Source organism: Podarcis liolepis, assembly GCF_965112155.1.
Source record: "Podarcis liolepis genome assembly, chromosome: 9".
Taxonomy (NCBI): domain Eukaryota; kingdom Metazoa; phylum Chordata; class Lepidosauria; order Squamata; family Lacertidae; genus Podarcis; species Podarcis liolepis.
The window spans coordinates 38,692,202-38,705,390 of NC_139564.1; the positions used below are offsets into that span (position 1 = coordinate 38,692,202).

Here is a 13,189-nt window from a genome sequence, read left to right on the forward strand (position 1 = left end):
AAATTAGGGGGCGTCTTATACATGGGGGCGTCTTATAGACGGAGAAATATGGTATTTCTTTTGCCTGTATGGCTGGCTAGTATGACAACTCTTCATAGATGTGAAGGATATTGTCCATTTCATTTCATTTCATTCATTCATTTACTATTTGCATTTGTTTCTCAAAGAAAAGTCTCAGAGTGACTTAACCTACAGGGCTTCACAGAAGCAGAATTATTTGCTGGGATAAACAGTATGCCCTGCAGTAACCACACTCAAGAAATATGGAAAACTAAGGAGCTGCCCCAAACAAGAAATGTGCCCCTGTTCTGCAATTCAAGTATAACAGTACTGAAATATCATATGCAACAAGTCTGCCATTTACAAAAAAGAAAACCCCAAAACAGTAATTAACAACAAAGGCCTTCCTTACCACTTGGGCTATCACCAATGCAATTGGTTTTGCCATTCCAGTACCACAGTAGCAACGTTGCATCACGAGACCCTGAGAGAATGTAACAGTTTCCTCCAATGTAGGATTCGGAGCGAGAAAGACAGGTGACAACATCCCAGTGTCCAAACACTACTTGCATCAGTTTCCCTGGAATATACAAAACACATTTTTTTATTCAACCAGTAGCCAATATATAAATATAGACATATAACAGTGCACTTCGCATAAGGTATATAAATATGTGAAGCTTCCTTATACTGAATGAGATCACATATCTATCTATCTATCTATCTATCTATCTATCTATCTATCTATCTATCTCATAAATGTCCATTCAAAAAGACAGTGGCTCTCTAGCCCCAAGATCTACCAACTAGGACCAGGTGAAAAAGACATAATTTTGGAATGAACTAATTCTGAGGACACCCAGAATTTGCACACACAGGGCTATAAAACCACATTATAACTTCAATAACTTTTACCTGAGCTTGTTTTTCCATTTCTTCCTTTCCATGACTTTTATTTCTTGTGGTATGACTTAGATTGTATCCCTAAGGGGCAGGGGCTCTTTCGCTATGTTTTTTGTAAGCCACTCTGGGATCCTTTTTGGCTATAGCGTGAGGTATGAATGCCACTGCATTGGTACTCAGAAATTATTCCCAATATCTGGGTAATTTGATGTAGATCTACAATCACATCTGCAACCTGGCACCTTCTGAATAAAAAACACATATTATAGTCTAGTTGTAGGGAACCTGTGGCGCCAGACTTCCATCTTCCCTAACCACTGGCCATGCTAGCTGGGGTTGAAAGACGTTGAGAGTCAGACAACATCTAGATGCAGGCATCCCCAACCTTCAGCCCTCCAGATGTTTTGGACTACAGTTCCCATCATCCCTGACCACTGGTCCTGTTAGCTAGGGATCATGGGAGTTGTAGGCTAAAACATCTGGCGGGCCACAGGTTGGGGATGCCTGAATCTAGAGAGTCACACATTCCCAATCTCTGTTGTAGCCTCTTTTTACTCTACTCAGACATTTTAACTTTTAGTTTGTTTGTTTTAAGCGGTTAAAAGTCATTGAAATGCTAAAATTGTCCCCAGATTTCTTTTTATCATGCCAGCCAACAAAACAATAGCACTCAAATAGAAGTATTGTTTTAATTATCCTAGATTAAAAAAAAATATCCATTTAGTACTTGCAGTTTATATATAAATATGTTCCAGTTTGCATTGGTATGAATTTGATACAATGTATGTATGCAGAAAGCATCTATGCATGTTATTATGAAGAACCAAACATATTTAAAGGGCTGTGGGTTAGGAGTAGAACTCTGTGCACACAGAAACACATTGAATCATCCTGCAAGTTCCTAGCCAGCATAGGGCAGACTAACTGCAAGATGTAAAATCATAATAATTCTCCTTCCAAAAGGCTTTTTGAGGTGTTTACACATTTATTTATATGTTATGTTATGTTATGTTATGTTATGTTATGTTATGTTATGTTATGTTATGTTATGTTATGTTATGTTATGTTATGTTATGTTTTATGTTATGTTATGTTATGTTATGTTATGTTATGTTATGTTATGTTATGTTATATTAATAATAATTATTAAAGTCTCTTCAAGAATGCTTGCAATGTGATAGAGTTGTAGCCAAAAGCTTTTCTTGCCTCCCTAGATCAGGACCATGAAACAAATTGTTGATCCATCATTTATTCACCCTTTTCCAGTTAGTTCAAAATACCCATTCTATTTGTGAACTCTAGCCCATGAAAAAGCTTATGCTTCTATAAATCTGTATTTAAGGCACCACAAGACTCATTTGTTTTAATTTCTCAATTAACACAACCTAATAGCTGTTTCTTTGAAAAGGTATGATGTTTTCATCTCAGTTTTTGCTTTTAGTTCCAATGCAATGGGTCAGTGCATCTGGCTATTAATCAGAAGGTTAGTGGTTCGAGCCCATCCCAAGAATGGCTGTAGACACGGTTTCCTGCATGGCAGGGGGTTAGACTAGATGACCCCTGGGGTCCCTCCTGACTCTACAATTCTATGATTCTACAACATTCTGTTTTCAAACCTCGGTCAGCAGCTTCTCAAACATTCATTTTGCTTTTGTTTAGAAACAGGAAACGGCTTTGTTGTTGTTGTTTAGTTGTGTCTGACACTTCGTGACCCCATGGACCAGAGCACGCCAGGCACTCCTGTCTTCCACTGCCTCCCGCAGTTTGGTCAAACTCATGCTGGTAGCTTCAAGAACACTATCGAACCATCTCATCCTCTGCCATCCCCTTCTCCTTGTGCCCTCCATCTTTCCCAACATCAGGGTCTTTTCCAGGGAGTCTTCTCTTCTCATGAGGTGGCCAAAGTACTGGAGTCTCAGCTTCAGGATCTGTCCTTCCAGTGAGCACTCAGGGTTGATTTCCTTCAGAATGGATAGGTTTGATCTCTTGCAGTCCATGGGACTCTCAAGAGTCTCCTCCAGTACCATAATTCAAAAGCATCAATTCTTCGGTGATCAGCCTTCTTTATGGTCCAGTTCTCATTTCCATATATCACTACTGGGAAAGCCATAGCTTTAACTATACGGACCTTTGTTGGCAAGGTGATGTCTCTGCTTTTTAAGATGCTGTCTAGGTTTACAGAGTCAAACCATTGCTCTATCTAGCTTAGTATTCTTTACTCCAGATGTGGGGAAACTCTGGCCCTCTAGGAGTTGATGAAATACAACTCACACTGGCCATTGGCCATACTTTCTGGGGCTGATGGGAGTTGCTTATCAACATCTGGAGGGGAAGAAGGTTCCCCACACCTGCTCAAACACACTGATTGGCAGTGACTCTCAAGAGTTTCAGATAGGGATCTTTCCTTGCCCTACCAGGAGATGCCAAGGATTGAACCGGATACCTTTTTTATTCAAAGCACATGCTCTGCTAGCCTGCTACAAAGCTTCCCCAAGAGGCATGGGGCAACAGAAATCACTCTGTCCAGCCACCTTTCTTTGTTCAATTACTTACTGATAATTTTGTAAGACAGCCTTAACTTTTTTTGCTTTAATACTACTCCAGCTTTTTACATCATACTATCAATGATTGCTCATTGTGCACTAGGACATCCTTTTTTGACAGAACAAATTTTCTAGTTAATGTTTTATATGACAGCTGTACTGCAAATAATAAAACAGGGAGAAAGTTTTTGCACTACTGAATCGAAAAAGTTGTCTGAAAATAACATCCACCACTGCAATATGGTTTTATTGTGGCTCTGCTGTTCTAGCCAAACTCAGAGAGTGTGATTTATGCTGAAGGTATTTCCTGTTATACCCCCCCCCCCGAAATATAATAAGGAAAAGATTCTTTTAGCGTAAGTGCTAAAATATAATTGAATTCAACACTTGTGATAGCTTGCCATTACCTATTACTGATCACATCATCTTCTGTTCATTTCTCCCCCTCACACTCAACTCAGAAAACGTATTTGCATGGGAAGTTAACCAAATATAAAACTACAACCAGCTATTATTTGCATGTATTTTTTAAAAAATAAATTAAATAGAAGAGTAAGCTGGTTTAAAAAGGGGGGGAAACAGCAAAACTAGATTTTGTTTTCTATTATATTTCCTAATTGCTTATCAGTCAATTAGTATAATCTTAAATAGGACTTTTCCATTGCACTAGATAGAAAAAGAAAAATGAGCAAAACTAGATTTTGCATTCTATTATATTTCTTAATTGCTTATCGATCAGTTACCATCATCTAAAATAGGACTTTTCCACTGTACGCTTAATAGTGCTGTGCTAGATATTAATGTTGATCTTTTTCATTTAAAATTATACGAGATGACCAAACTAATTTTGTCCCCCTGATGTCTTAAGTGGCTGTCTCCACCCCCACCATTCAGCCCAGACACTGAGATCCAGCTCTGAGGGTCTTCTGGAGGTTCCCTCATTGTGAGAAGTGAGATTACAGGAACCAGGCAGAGGGCCTTCTCAGTAGTCAAACCTCCCTGTGGAACTCCCTCCCACCAGACTTTTAGAAGACACCTGAAGGAAGCCTTGTATAGGGAAGGTTTTAATATATTTGATGTTTTACTGTGTTGGATGTTATAATTTGTCGGAAGCTGCCCAGAGTGGCTGGGACAACCCAGTCAGGTGGGTGGCATATAAATAAATCATCGTCATCACAGGAAGTTGGTTTCTTTGTTTTATATGGCATTTGGGATCCAGATGATCACAAACAGAATTCTGTTCATGGAATAGGGCTTTCTAGCCCCTTTTCCAAAGTGGAACACACTATAGCCAATGAAAATTTGTTCTTGTGTTCTAGGTGCCTCCCAGAAAAGAGGTGGGATAAGACACAAAGAAGTGCAATGGGAATGGAGAATTAGTGGAAACTGGCTGGGGAAACTTGCACTAGCCAAGACTCATGCTACTTTGGAACCAAAGCTTGACCATTCAATACATCTATCTTATTTAAGTGTTATAAAGCTTGCTAAAAATTCACTTCTAAATTTACACAATGCCTTCTATCACCATTTGCTAATCATTTACAAAAAAATAAATAAAAAGCAAAATAGCCATCTGAATAAAGAGTGCTGTTTAAAGAACTGCAGTCAGGGAACATTCAGTAAACATAACGCAGCATTGCTTTAAATGGGATAATAAAAGGGAAGAAAAAGGTATATTTTGTTTTTAAATACACATACGCTTACTATTAATAATTGATTCATGTGGAAAGAACAAAGTGATTCAGCTTCACACTCCCTCCCTTATTTAGTCAGTTGAGTGCAAGAGAGCACATGTGTCTCAAATAGGGCATTTTGAGAGTTATTAAGCACATGTCCAAGGACACATTTAATAGCAACATTTTTATGTTCCAGTTTAGCTAATATGCTTTAGCCTAGTCTCAAATATGCAGCAGAAGTTGGAGGGAATGGTAGTAGAACAGACGAACATTGACTGTGGGTGAGCAATTTTTAATGCTTTAAAACATTTCCATGCAAGCAGAAAACTAGCGCGGCAGGAACCTGGGTGGGCTAGAACCTTTCATCAGATGTACTAGCTTGCGGAATTCTTTGGTTTTAATTTGCAATGTGTTTTCTAATTGGGGGGACCATTTTAAAGTGGCGTTTCCCGCCTGCAGTATGAAAGGGGTACAGTTCACTCTTCAATAATCTCCTTGAATAAATCTGCTTGGTTTCCTCTTCTTTCCTCTTTTTCTCTCTCTGTGCCATATACATTAGACTGAGAGCCTGTGAGCGGGGAATGGTTTATCTTTTAAACTCTGAACAATATTTTGAGTTGCAAAGGAGAATGCGAACAGTCAGCAAAACCTTCTCCAAAGTTTTTGAAATGAATCCAGTACCTGTATCTGTAGAGTACACCCGGAAACTTTTGTCCCAAAAACCACAGACCAGGATGTAGCGATTATCAGAAGTGATGACAAAACACTGGGAATGGACTTGAATACTTTGATCTAGGAGATCCGTAATTTGTCTCTTGTGCATACCCGTATTGCTAGCTAGAAGGGGATGAAAGAGGGGAGACAAAAGAGAAAATAATTATTTAACACAGTAGCAAATCGAGTTTTAATTTCCTGTCAAACTTATGCACACACATTCATGCTTGTTCCTTCCCTCTTACCCACCCCAATCCTTTCACTTCTTCCCCACCGTTTTGCTACAATTTCCCCATCTTATTGTCAAGCACATTCTATAAGCCTCTAGTTACATACCAATGGCATTTTCAAAGTATGCTTATCCAGCAGAATAAACCAGGTGAGTTATAACTCTGGCAGATACACATTGGGACAATTATCAACCTCGATACACCACTGGTTATACTCAGAAACTTATGGGAGTTAATACAGTACCAGATTCACCATAATTTCAGTGATACTGGGTTGTATATTGAAATCCGTGCCCTTCCAAATGGAATATCATACTCTATACACTATATAAAGTGCTGATGTGAAAAGAGATTATACTTTATCTTCAAAAGGTAATAATATAAACAGATGGTGATGTTTGTGTGTATTGTTACTTAATAAACTGCACTGTTAACTTCACTTTGTTACACTTGCTTAAAACATGTTAAATGTTTAAACTATAAATCACTTTAAATGTCATGGCAAATGCAATACAGGGTTCCTGCTCTTTTTAAGAGGATAGTAATGTGAGTTTCAGTTCCTCCCACTATTCAAACCTAAAGCCAATTTCCCTATACCACTGCTGCTTCCCCTCTAACACTCCTCAACTAGGCAGTGAGGGCTACATGAGTAGTCTTCATGCAAATCTATGACCTCTTTCCTCCAGAGTCTGTCAGAAACTCTGCTGCAGTCTTCTCCAGGGTCCAGGAACCACTATTATCTCAGGTTCTCTGCAATCCCATTGGCCCTTGAGTGCAAAACTCTCCTGAAGACAGTCCCTCGTCACAAGTTCTTCCTCACAGACCTTCTTCCTCAGCTTTAGCCAATGATTTCAGCTCTTGATTCCTCTCAGCTTCTCAGCTACTTCTTAACTCCCTTGATGTCTACTGCCTGACTCCAGCTTCCAGCCCTTTCTTGAGCTAACCAACAGCCAAACACACCAGACTCCCATGTGCTCTCCTTGGGCTGACGTCTTGAGTCATCCGCTCAATAATAATTCAAATTTGTGTGAAATCCTGCTCCCTGATCGGCCTGTAACTGAGCAGAATGTCTATAAAGCAGAAACCTGACTCACAGGGCTATCACTGGTTTTTAAAGGGCAAGAGTTAAACTATCATTTAGGCCCTCTGCTGATACTCGCTTATCTCCACAGTTCTCTGTAGAAACAAATGACAGTTTACAGAAAGTTAACCCTTAAATTCAACAATGTATTAATCTCCTTTTAAAAAGGAGTGCTGTGTTTTGTTTTTAAAATAAAAAAACTTTACCTCCTAATAAGTAGACATCCACAAATGGTATTATACCAGTATTGCACATTTTAAACTGTGCAATATAAGGGTTTATGTAACTGAATGTGTGTATGGGTATATTTTAAACTATTCTCTTGCTTGGGGAACTCATTATGAATCGTATGGCTCTGACTTTAAATATATTTTTTGTTTAGGATGCCTACTGCATACTGTGTTATTGTATGTGCACCCATATATTTTACAGTGAAAGGTGGTCTATAAATGTCCTAACAAATAAATAAATGGTTGAAGACATAATTTCTTGATACAACTAAAACATTATCACTTGAACCAGGGATAGCAGCGTACAATATAGCTTTTAGGCTGACTAAAAGGAGCTCATGGAAAACCACTTGAATGTCTGGATGTACATTTGTGCATTTGCATTGACATGCAGAGGGGAATGCACATCAGCATCATAACTCTGTAATGTAGCCAAAGGTTACATTCATTGACCATGACAATCTGTATTATATAAACTAGTCAGCTAAATAGGCCCAGTCTGCAGGTAACACTAAGCCAAACTATGACTTAGTGTAAGCATGTTGGCTCCTGGACAGGAGATCATAGCAGTTTTGGTCTGACTATGGTCCTCCTGCAAGTATGCTGCTGTGAGATTAGCCATGGTTTAGTTTAGCATGTCATCCAGACTAGAGTTTGTTGTTTGTCTTGCTCCAGACAAACCACAAGCTGTAACTGAGGTGGCAAAGAGGATGCAATATCCTATGAGCCCATACACTTCTTTGTTCATGCTAAGCCATAGTTTGGCTTAGCGTTATGAGCGAATGGAGCAACAGTGCACCTTGCAACAATTTTCATGTAGTTATTACACATCACCAATCATGGCACATATATCAGTATTCATATGTGCATATACTAATAATCAGTTACCACTTAAGAAATTTTTCACTAGCTATAGTAGTTATATTAAGATTCATATACACTTTGACTAACGTGAAATAATGTGACAAAATATTTTGTGACAATTGCCTTGGTCTTTAAATGTAAATATTCTGATTATTTGCATTCAATAACTAAAGAGCTTATAAAAGGAAGGTTTGAGAAATCAAGCTACAGATGAATTTTGAGGTGATTATGAAAATAAATTTTGTGCTCTTCTAAAGTTAAATCATAGAAGAAGAGAAAAAATTGTATTTGCTAAGTAATGCCTTTCAGAACTGTAATACATACAAATTCACAAGCTATAATGAATTATGGTGGCCAAACTGCAAATGCCTAAAACAAAGGTTTGCAAACAAACAAGCCCTTCTTCTTGGTAATAAGAATTACCACCACCATAACAAGCCACTTGGAAGCAGAATGCATTATAATGATTTATCTAGCTGAGAAACAATATCCTTACTTTCCTGATTGTGATCCTGAAGTCTGCCATACCCTGGTAAAACGGTAGAATACTAGTACCTGAACACTAAAAATGGCTGAGCAATATATTTCGACTTTGGAACTGTTCTGCAATTACACATTAATTCCCTCAGCCTGAACAGCAGGCCTGTGAAGAAAGGATTGATCTCCCTTAATGATGAAATTCTGGCACCACGGTTTTATTTTTCACAACACAGTGCTGTTAAGAATCCCACTGTTATTATGAAAATTTCCTCAGCAAAAGAGCTCCATCGCATTACTGGCGCACCAATTCATCATAACATGCCTCGCTCTTGCTCATCAACAAGTCTGAGTGATGAAAAGACCCAATATTATCCTGACAGTACTTCATGCGCATTCTCAATCACACATTATTACGGCATCCATATTAATTTTCACTGACACACGTCCTAGGCCTGTTCAAATTAGGCAAACCAATGAGGGGGAGTTGATGAAATACCAGCATAGCCACAGCTCATTGCATTCCAATTTGCATGCAAATGGTTTATCAGGAAAATTCCATTCCCAGCAACCAGCAAGTGAAAAACAACCGTAATCTACACTTCAGGGCCACCATACAGAGCTTAATGAATCGCAAAGAGAGAAGGAAGTGACAGACCTATGAGAGGATCGATTTCCACTGGCAGCTGGTATGGCTGGTCCTGTACGGCACCTTGATGAGCTAGAATGCACGAGAGAAGATTTAAAAACTGTGTTACTTTCAGGCATTAAAACCATGGAAAATCCTATAAATCAAACACTATATGCCATTGTTTCCCTGTGGAAGCTTCATCCATTTATTGAACACCATCAACAAAAAAATCCAGGTGCTTTCAAGGACTGTTTATTACATTTATTTTAGATTATTGTTATTCTCAATGTGTACCATCATCAGAGGCTCCAGCTCTGGACCATAAGCTATAGCAGATGCTTGACCAGCAGCCTCTCATGTTGCAACAAAACAAAATTAAGTGGTAAAGAGCACTGAAAACAAAATGTGACAACCATCTGCTGACTGTGGCAAATATTATTTCCTCCATTAAAAGAAAAAATACTTTGAATAGTACCGCACAAAGGATTTTTTTAAAAAAAAATCTTACTTTATGATGGAGAAAAGGATTTCGCTCACACTATATTAAATATTCTATTCATCATGGGAAACCTGCATACATGAACTTCAAGAAACATTTGTGAACACCAGAATTTTATGCAAATGTATGAACATTTCTTTTGTAACTGAAACGTTCATGTTTTGCTGATGCTAAACACATTTTTCCCCCTCAGAGCTCCACTTCAAAATATCAATGAAAGCTTCCGGAAATGGAAGCTAACATAATAAAAATCATGTGTGCAGTATCTCGCATTTTCACATGTACCTTGCAAAGCATATGCTTATTATAAAACCAGCATTGCTGGAATGATTACACAGTTGTTATGGAATTCAGAAGTCCTGCTTCAGCAAAATCTGAATAAATGATGACACAATGTAAGTTTCTACCCTATATGGACATAATGGGTAGTAAAGTGCTTAAACTGACAAGTTACCAAAATGAAGTAGGTGTACAATTTTACCTGCACATGTAAAGAGCCACGTTTAGTACGCCTCCTTGTCCTTGCATTCTTTGCAAAAGTAGTTTTTATTTAGTACCACAATTGTGATAGGAATTTTGTAACAAGCTCTGAACAAGAACTCTGCCTTGTGGTTTATAAGCTTAACAGCCAGACATATCAAAAATGAAAGGGGGAAAAATAACATTTGATAAAGAAGTGAAAAGGGTAAGGGGTAATGAAGGTTTAATGGGTAATAGGTAGTACAGAACAGGGAACATTGCTGAATAGGAGATGACTTGGTGGACAAATTGCTCCAAGGGCCAGCAAGGAAAAGAAGTGGGAAAAGTGGGAAATCAGGAGATACAGAGGTTGCTATATTTGTTTGCTAAAACTCACTATTCAAATTTAAACAGGCAGGGGACCAAGGATGGTCTTTTTGCTATCCCGCTGCAAGGCAGGCCACTATAATTCAAAAGTGTGAATTCTGGTCATAGATCTGATTCTAGAAATTTCTAAAAAGTATAGCATTACCAGCTGTTTTGTTAGGCAAATTAATTTACTTATTATAAAAAGTATTTGGCAGCTAATCTTTGAGCTTTGAAGTCTACTTATTCTACAGAACAAGGTATGTATCTTGTAGGGCAGTTATAGCATTTTATTGTTATATAGGGATAGGCTACATTATTACGTTTTCTTGTGCAGTTCCTTTATAACACTGCTCTGAAAGGTTTTCTAATGACTAGAATATTTCAAAAACATAATTCTAAAATTGCTATTAACAGAACCTGAAATAGAAGGGAACTAATTACCAGATCATTTTATGATTGTGATTATGATTTATTAATGTCTATAGCCCCAAATATCACAGGGCAGTTCACACCCCCCCCCAAAAAAAATACAAAATGAGAACACAAAATACATAATAAAAGCAGGAATAATAAAAAATACCCAATAACTCCCCATCTCATGAACACATTTAAAGGGCCATAGAATGTTAATCAGTCAAAGGCCTGGTTGTAGAGAATTTTTTTCACCTGCCACCTAAAGATATGTAATGAAGACACCAAGTGAGCACCACTGTGGAGTGCATTCCACAAACAGGGGGGCCACCACAGATAAGGCCCATTTATGTGCTTCAACCCTCTGAACCTCTCATGAAGGAGGCAGATAAAGAAGGGCCTCAGATTATTGCAGGGTCTGGGTTGGTTTATACAAGGAGATGCTGTCCTTGAGGTACTGTGGTCTTGATCTGTTTAAGGCTTCACAGGTCAAAAGCAGCACTTTGAATTGGGCCCAGAACTTGAAATCCCAGGAATGACTTTCTAGAGGTACAGTGGGAAGGATGGAAAGTTCCACTCTCATAATGGAACTTCGCTTGTGGCTCCTAAGACCCAACCCATTACAAACAAGCATGCATCATCTTTGACACATAAAATCAACCCAACTTGCTGTTTATATCTTAACTTGCTAGCATTTCCATACTTACCAGGAAGGTTGTGCCACTTATTCACAGCAAACAGTCGATTAGCAGTGACGGTAATCACAGCAGGATTTGCCAAACCTGGCTGGGTGTTGGCTGCTACATGCGTTACAGGGGAGTTTGATGGAAATTTGAGGACCATGATGACATCTTGCTGAGCTTGGTCTGTGAACATCAATGGACTCTGCAGGAGGAGATACTGTTGAGTGGGCACAACAAGACCCCAACCACACGGAAAAAAGGAAAGACAAAGGAGGAAGAAAGAAAGGACAGGACAGGACAAAAGAAGGAAGACCCAATTAAAACAAGCAATAGCCACCGCAAATGAATGCCAATGCAGTAATTTTTGACAGGCCCATGGAAACTATCATTTTAGTGAACACCTTGAGGTTTTTTCCTTAATTACATACAGAGCGAAACAAATATTAAGAGGCCAACATTTGTAGCAAGTCATTGGCCCCATTTAAAAGTTTCCAGTTGCCTGTATGTTGCAAACAGTTTAGCTTCAACATCAGCAGAAGTAGTGCTTCAAAAAAAGTACACCCCAATAAAAAAATAAAATAGAGCAGAGAATTTTAAAAGCTGCACCAAAGCTCAAAGAATAAAATTCCAGGAAAATCATAGAGAGGGGGGGAAACAGGAAACTAAATGTGCAGTGTTTGCATACCATCAGAATTAATTTAGGAATAGCAATATAGAATTAAAAATGTGCAATGCATGTACTTTTCTACACCTTTCCATGTATTGTAAATACTATAACTTGGACACCAGAGGCTGTCACTGATATAAGGAATGATTTTTTGCCAATTCACCAGCAGATCCTAGTATCACCTCCCATAGAAGATTTTCAGAGGACAGAGAGGACTGCAGGAGTAAAGAGGGTTTGGTGAAAATTGTGTCCTCCACCACAGGAGTATTCCATGAGCAGAATTCCAGTCATGGAAAATTATGATCTAAGTCTAGAACTTTATGACATTAAAGCAGAATAAATTAAAGGTGGGTGTAGGGGTTGGATAAATCTAAGTTAGCTGCACTCTGTTCCCATTGAAAGTCTCTGGAACATACATAAAAATGTATAAATGAAATGTATTAGAAAAGCACAAGATTTAAACCACTATCCTAAAAACTTGTGCTGATAGACAATGCACAACGTCACTTTGACAAAAGCATCTCTCATTTTTGTGTGATGTTTTGTCGACACAGCTATTAAGCTATATAAAGCTCAAGTCAGGATTGTCAGAGTGCTTGGCTTTAATGTTCAGTTTGCTGAGAGAAATTTATATTTACATGGAGTGTTTTCTTCATTGTCCATTAGTATTACCTGTGACTGCATCTGAGAAACTATTTCTTAATAATTAATTAGTATCTTTATGGAATTTGAATACGCTGGTAATGGCTTTT

The 13,189-nt window shown here is 38.3% G+C and overlaps 1 protein-coding gene across 1 annotated transcript in view; it reads right to left on the reverse strand.

Annotated features, from left to right (window-relative positions):
- Nucleotides 1-13,189, reverse strand: part of LRBA (LPS responsive beige-like anchor protein) — a 351,536-nt gene that overhangs the window by 21,383 nt on the left and 316,964 nt on the right. Inside the window, 4 exon segments of the mRNA XM_083520191.1 lie at nt 413-580; nt 5,804-5,959; nt 9,377-9,439; nt 11,795-11,987. Of these exon segments, the coding sequence (XP_083376317.1) occupies nt 413-580; nt 5,804-5,959; nt 9,377-9,439; nt 11,795-11,987 (580 nt within the window).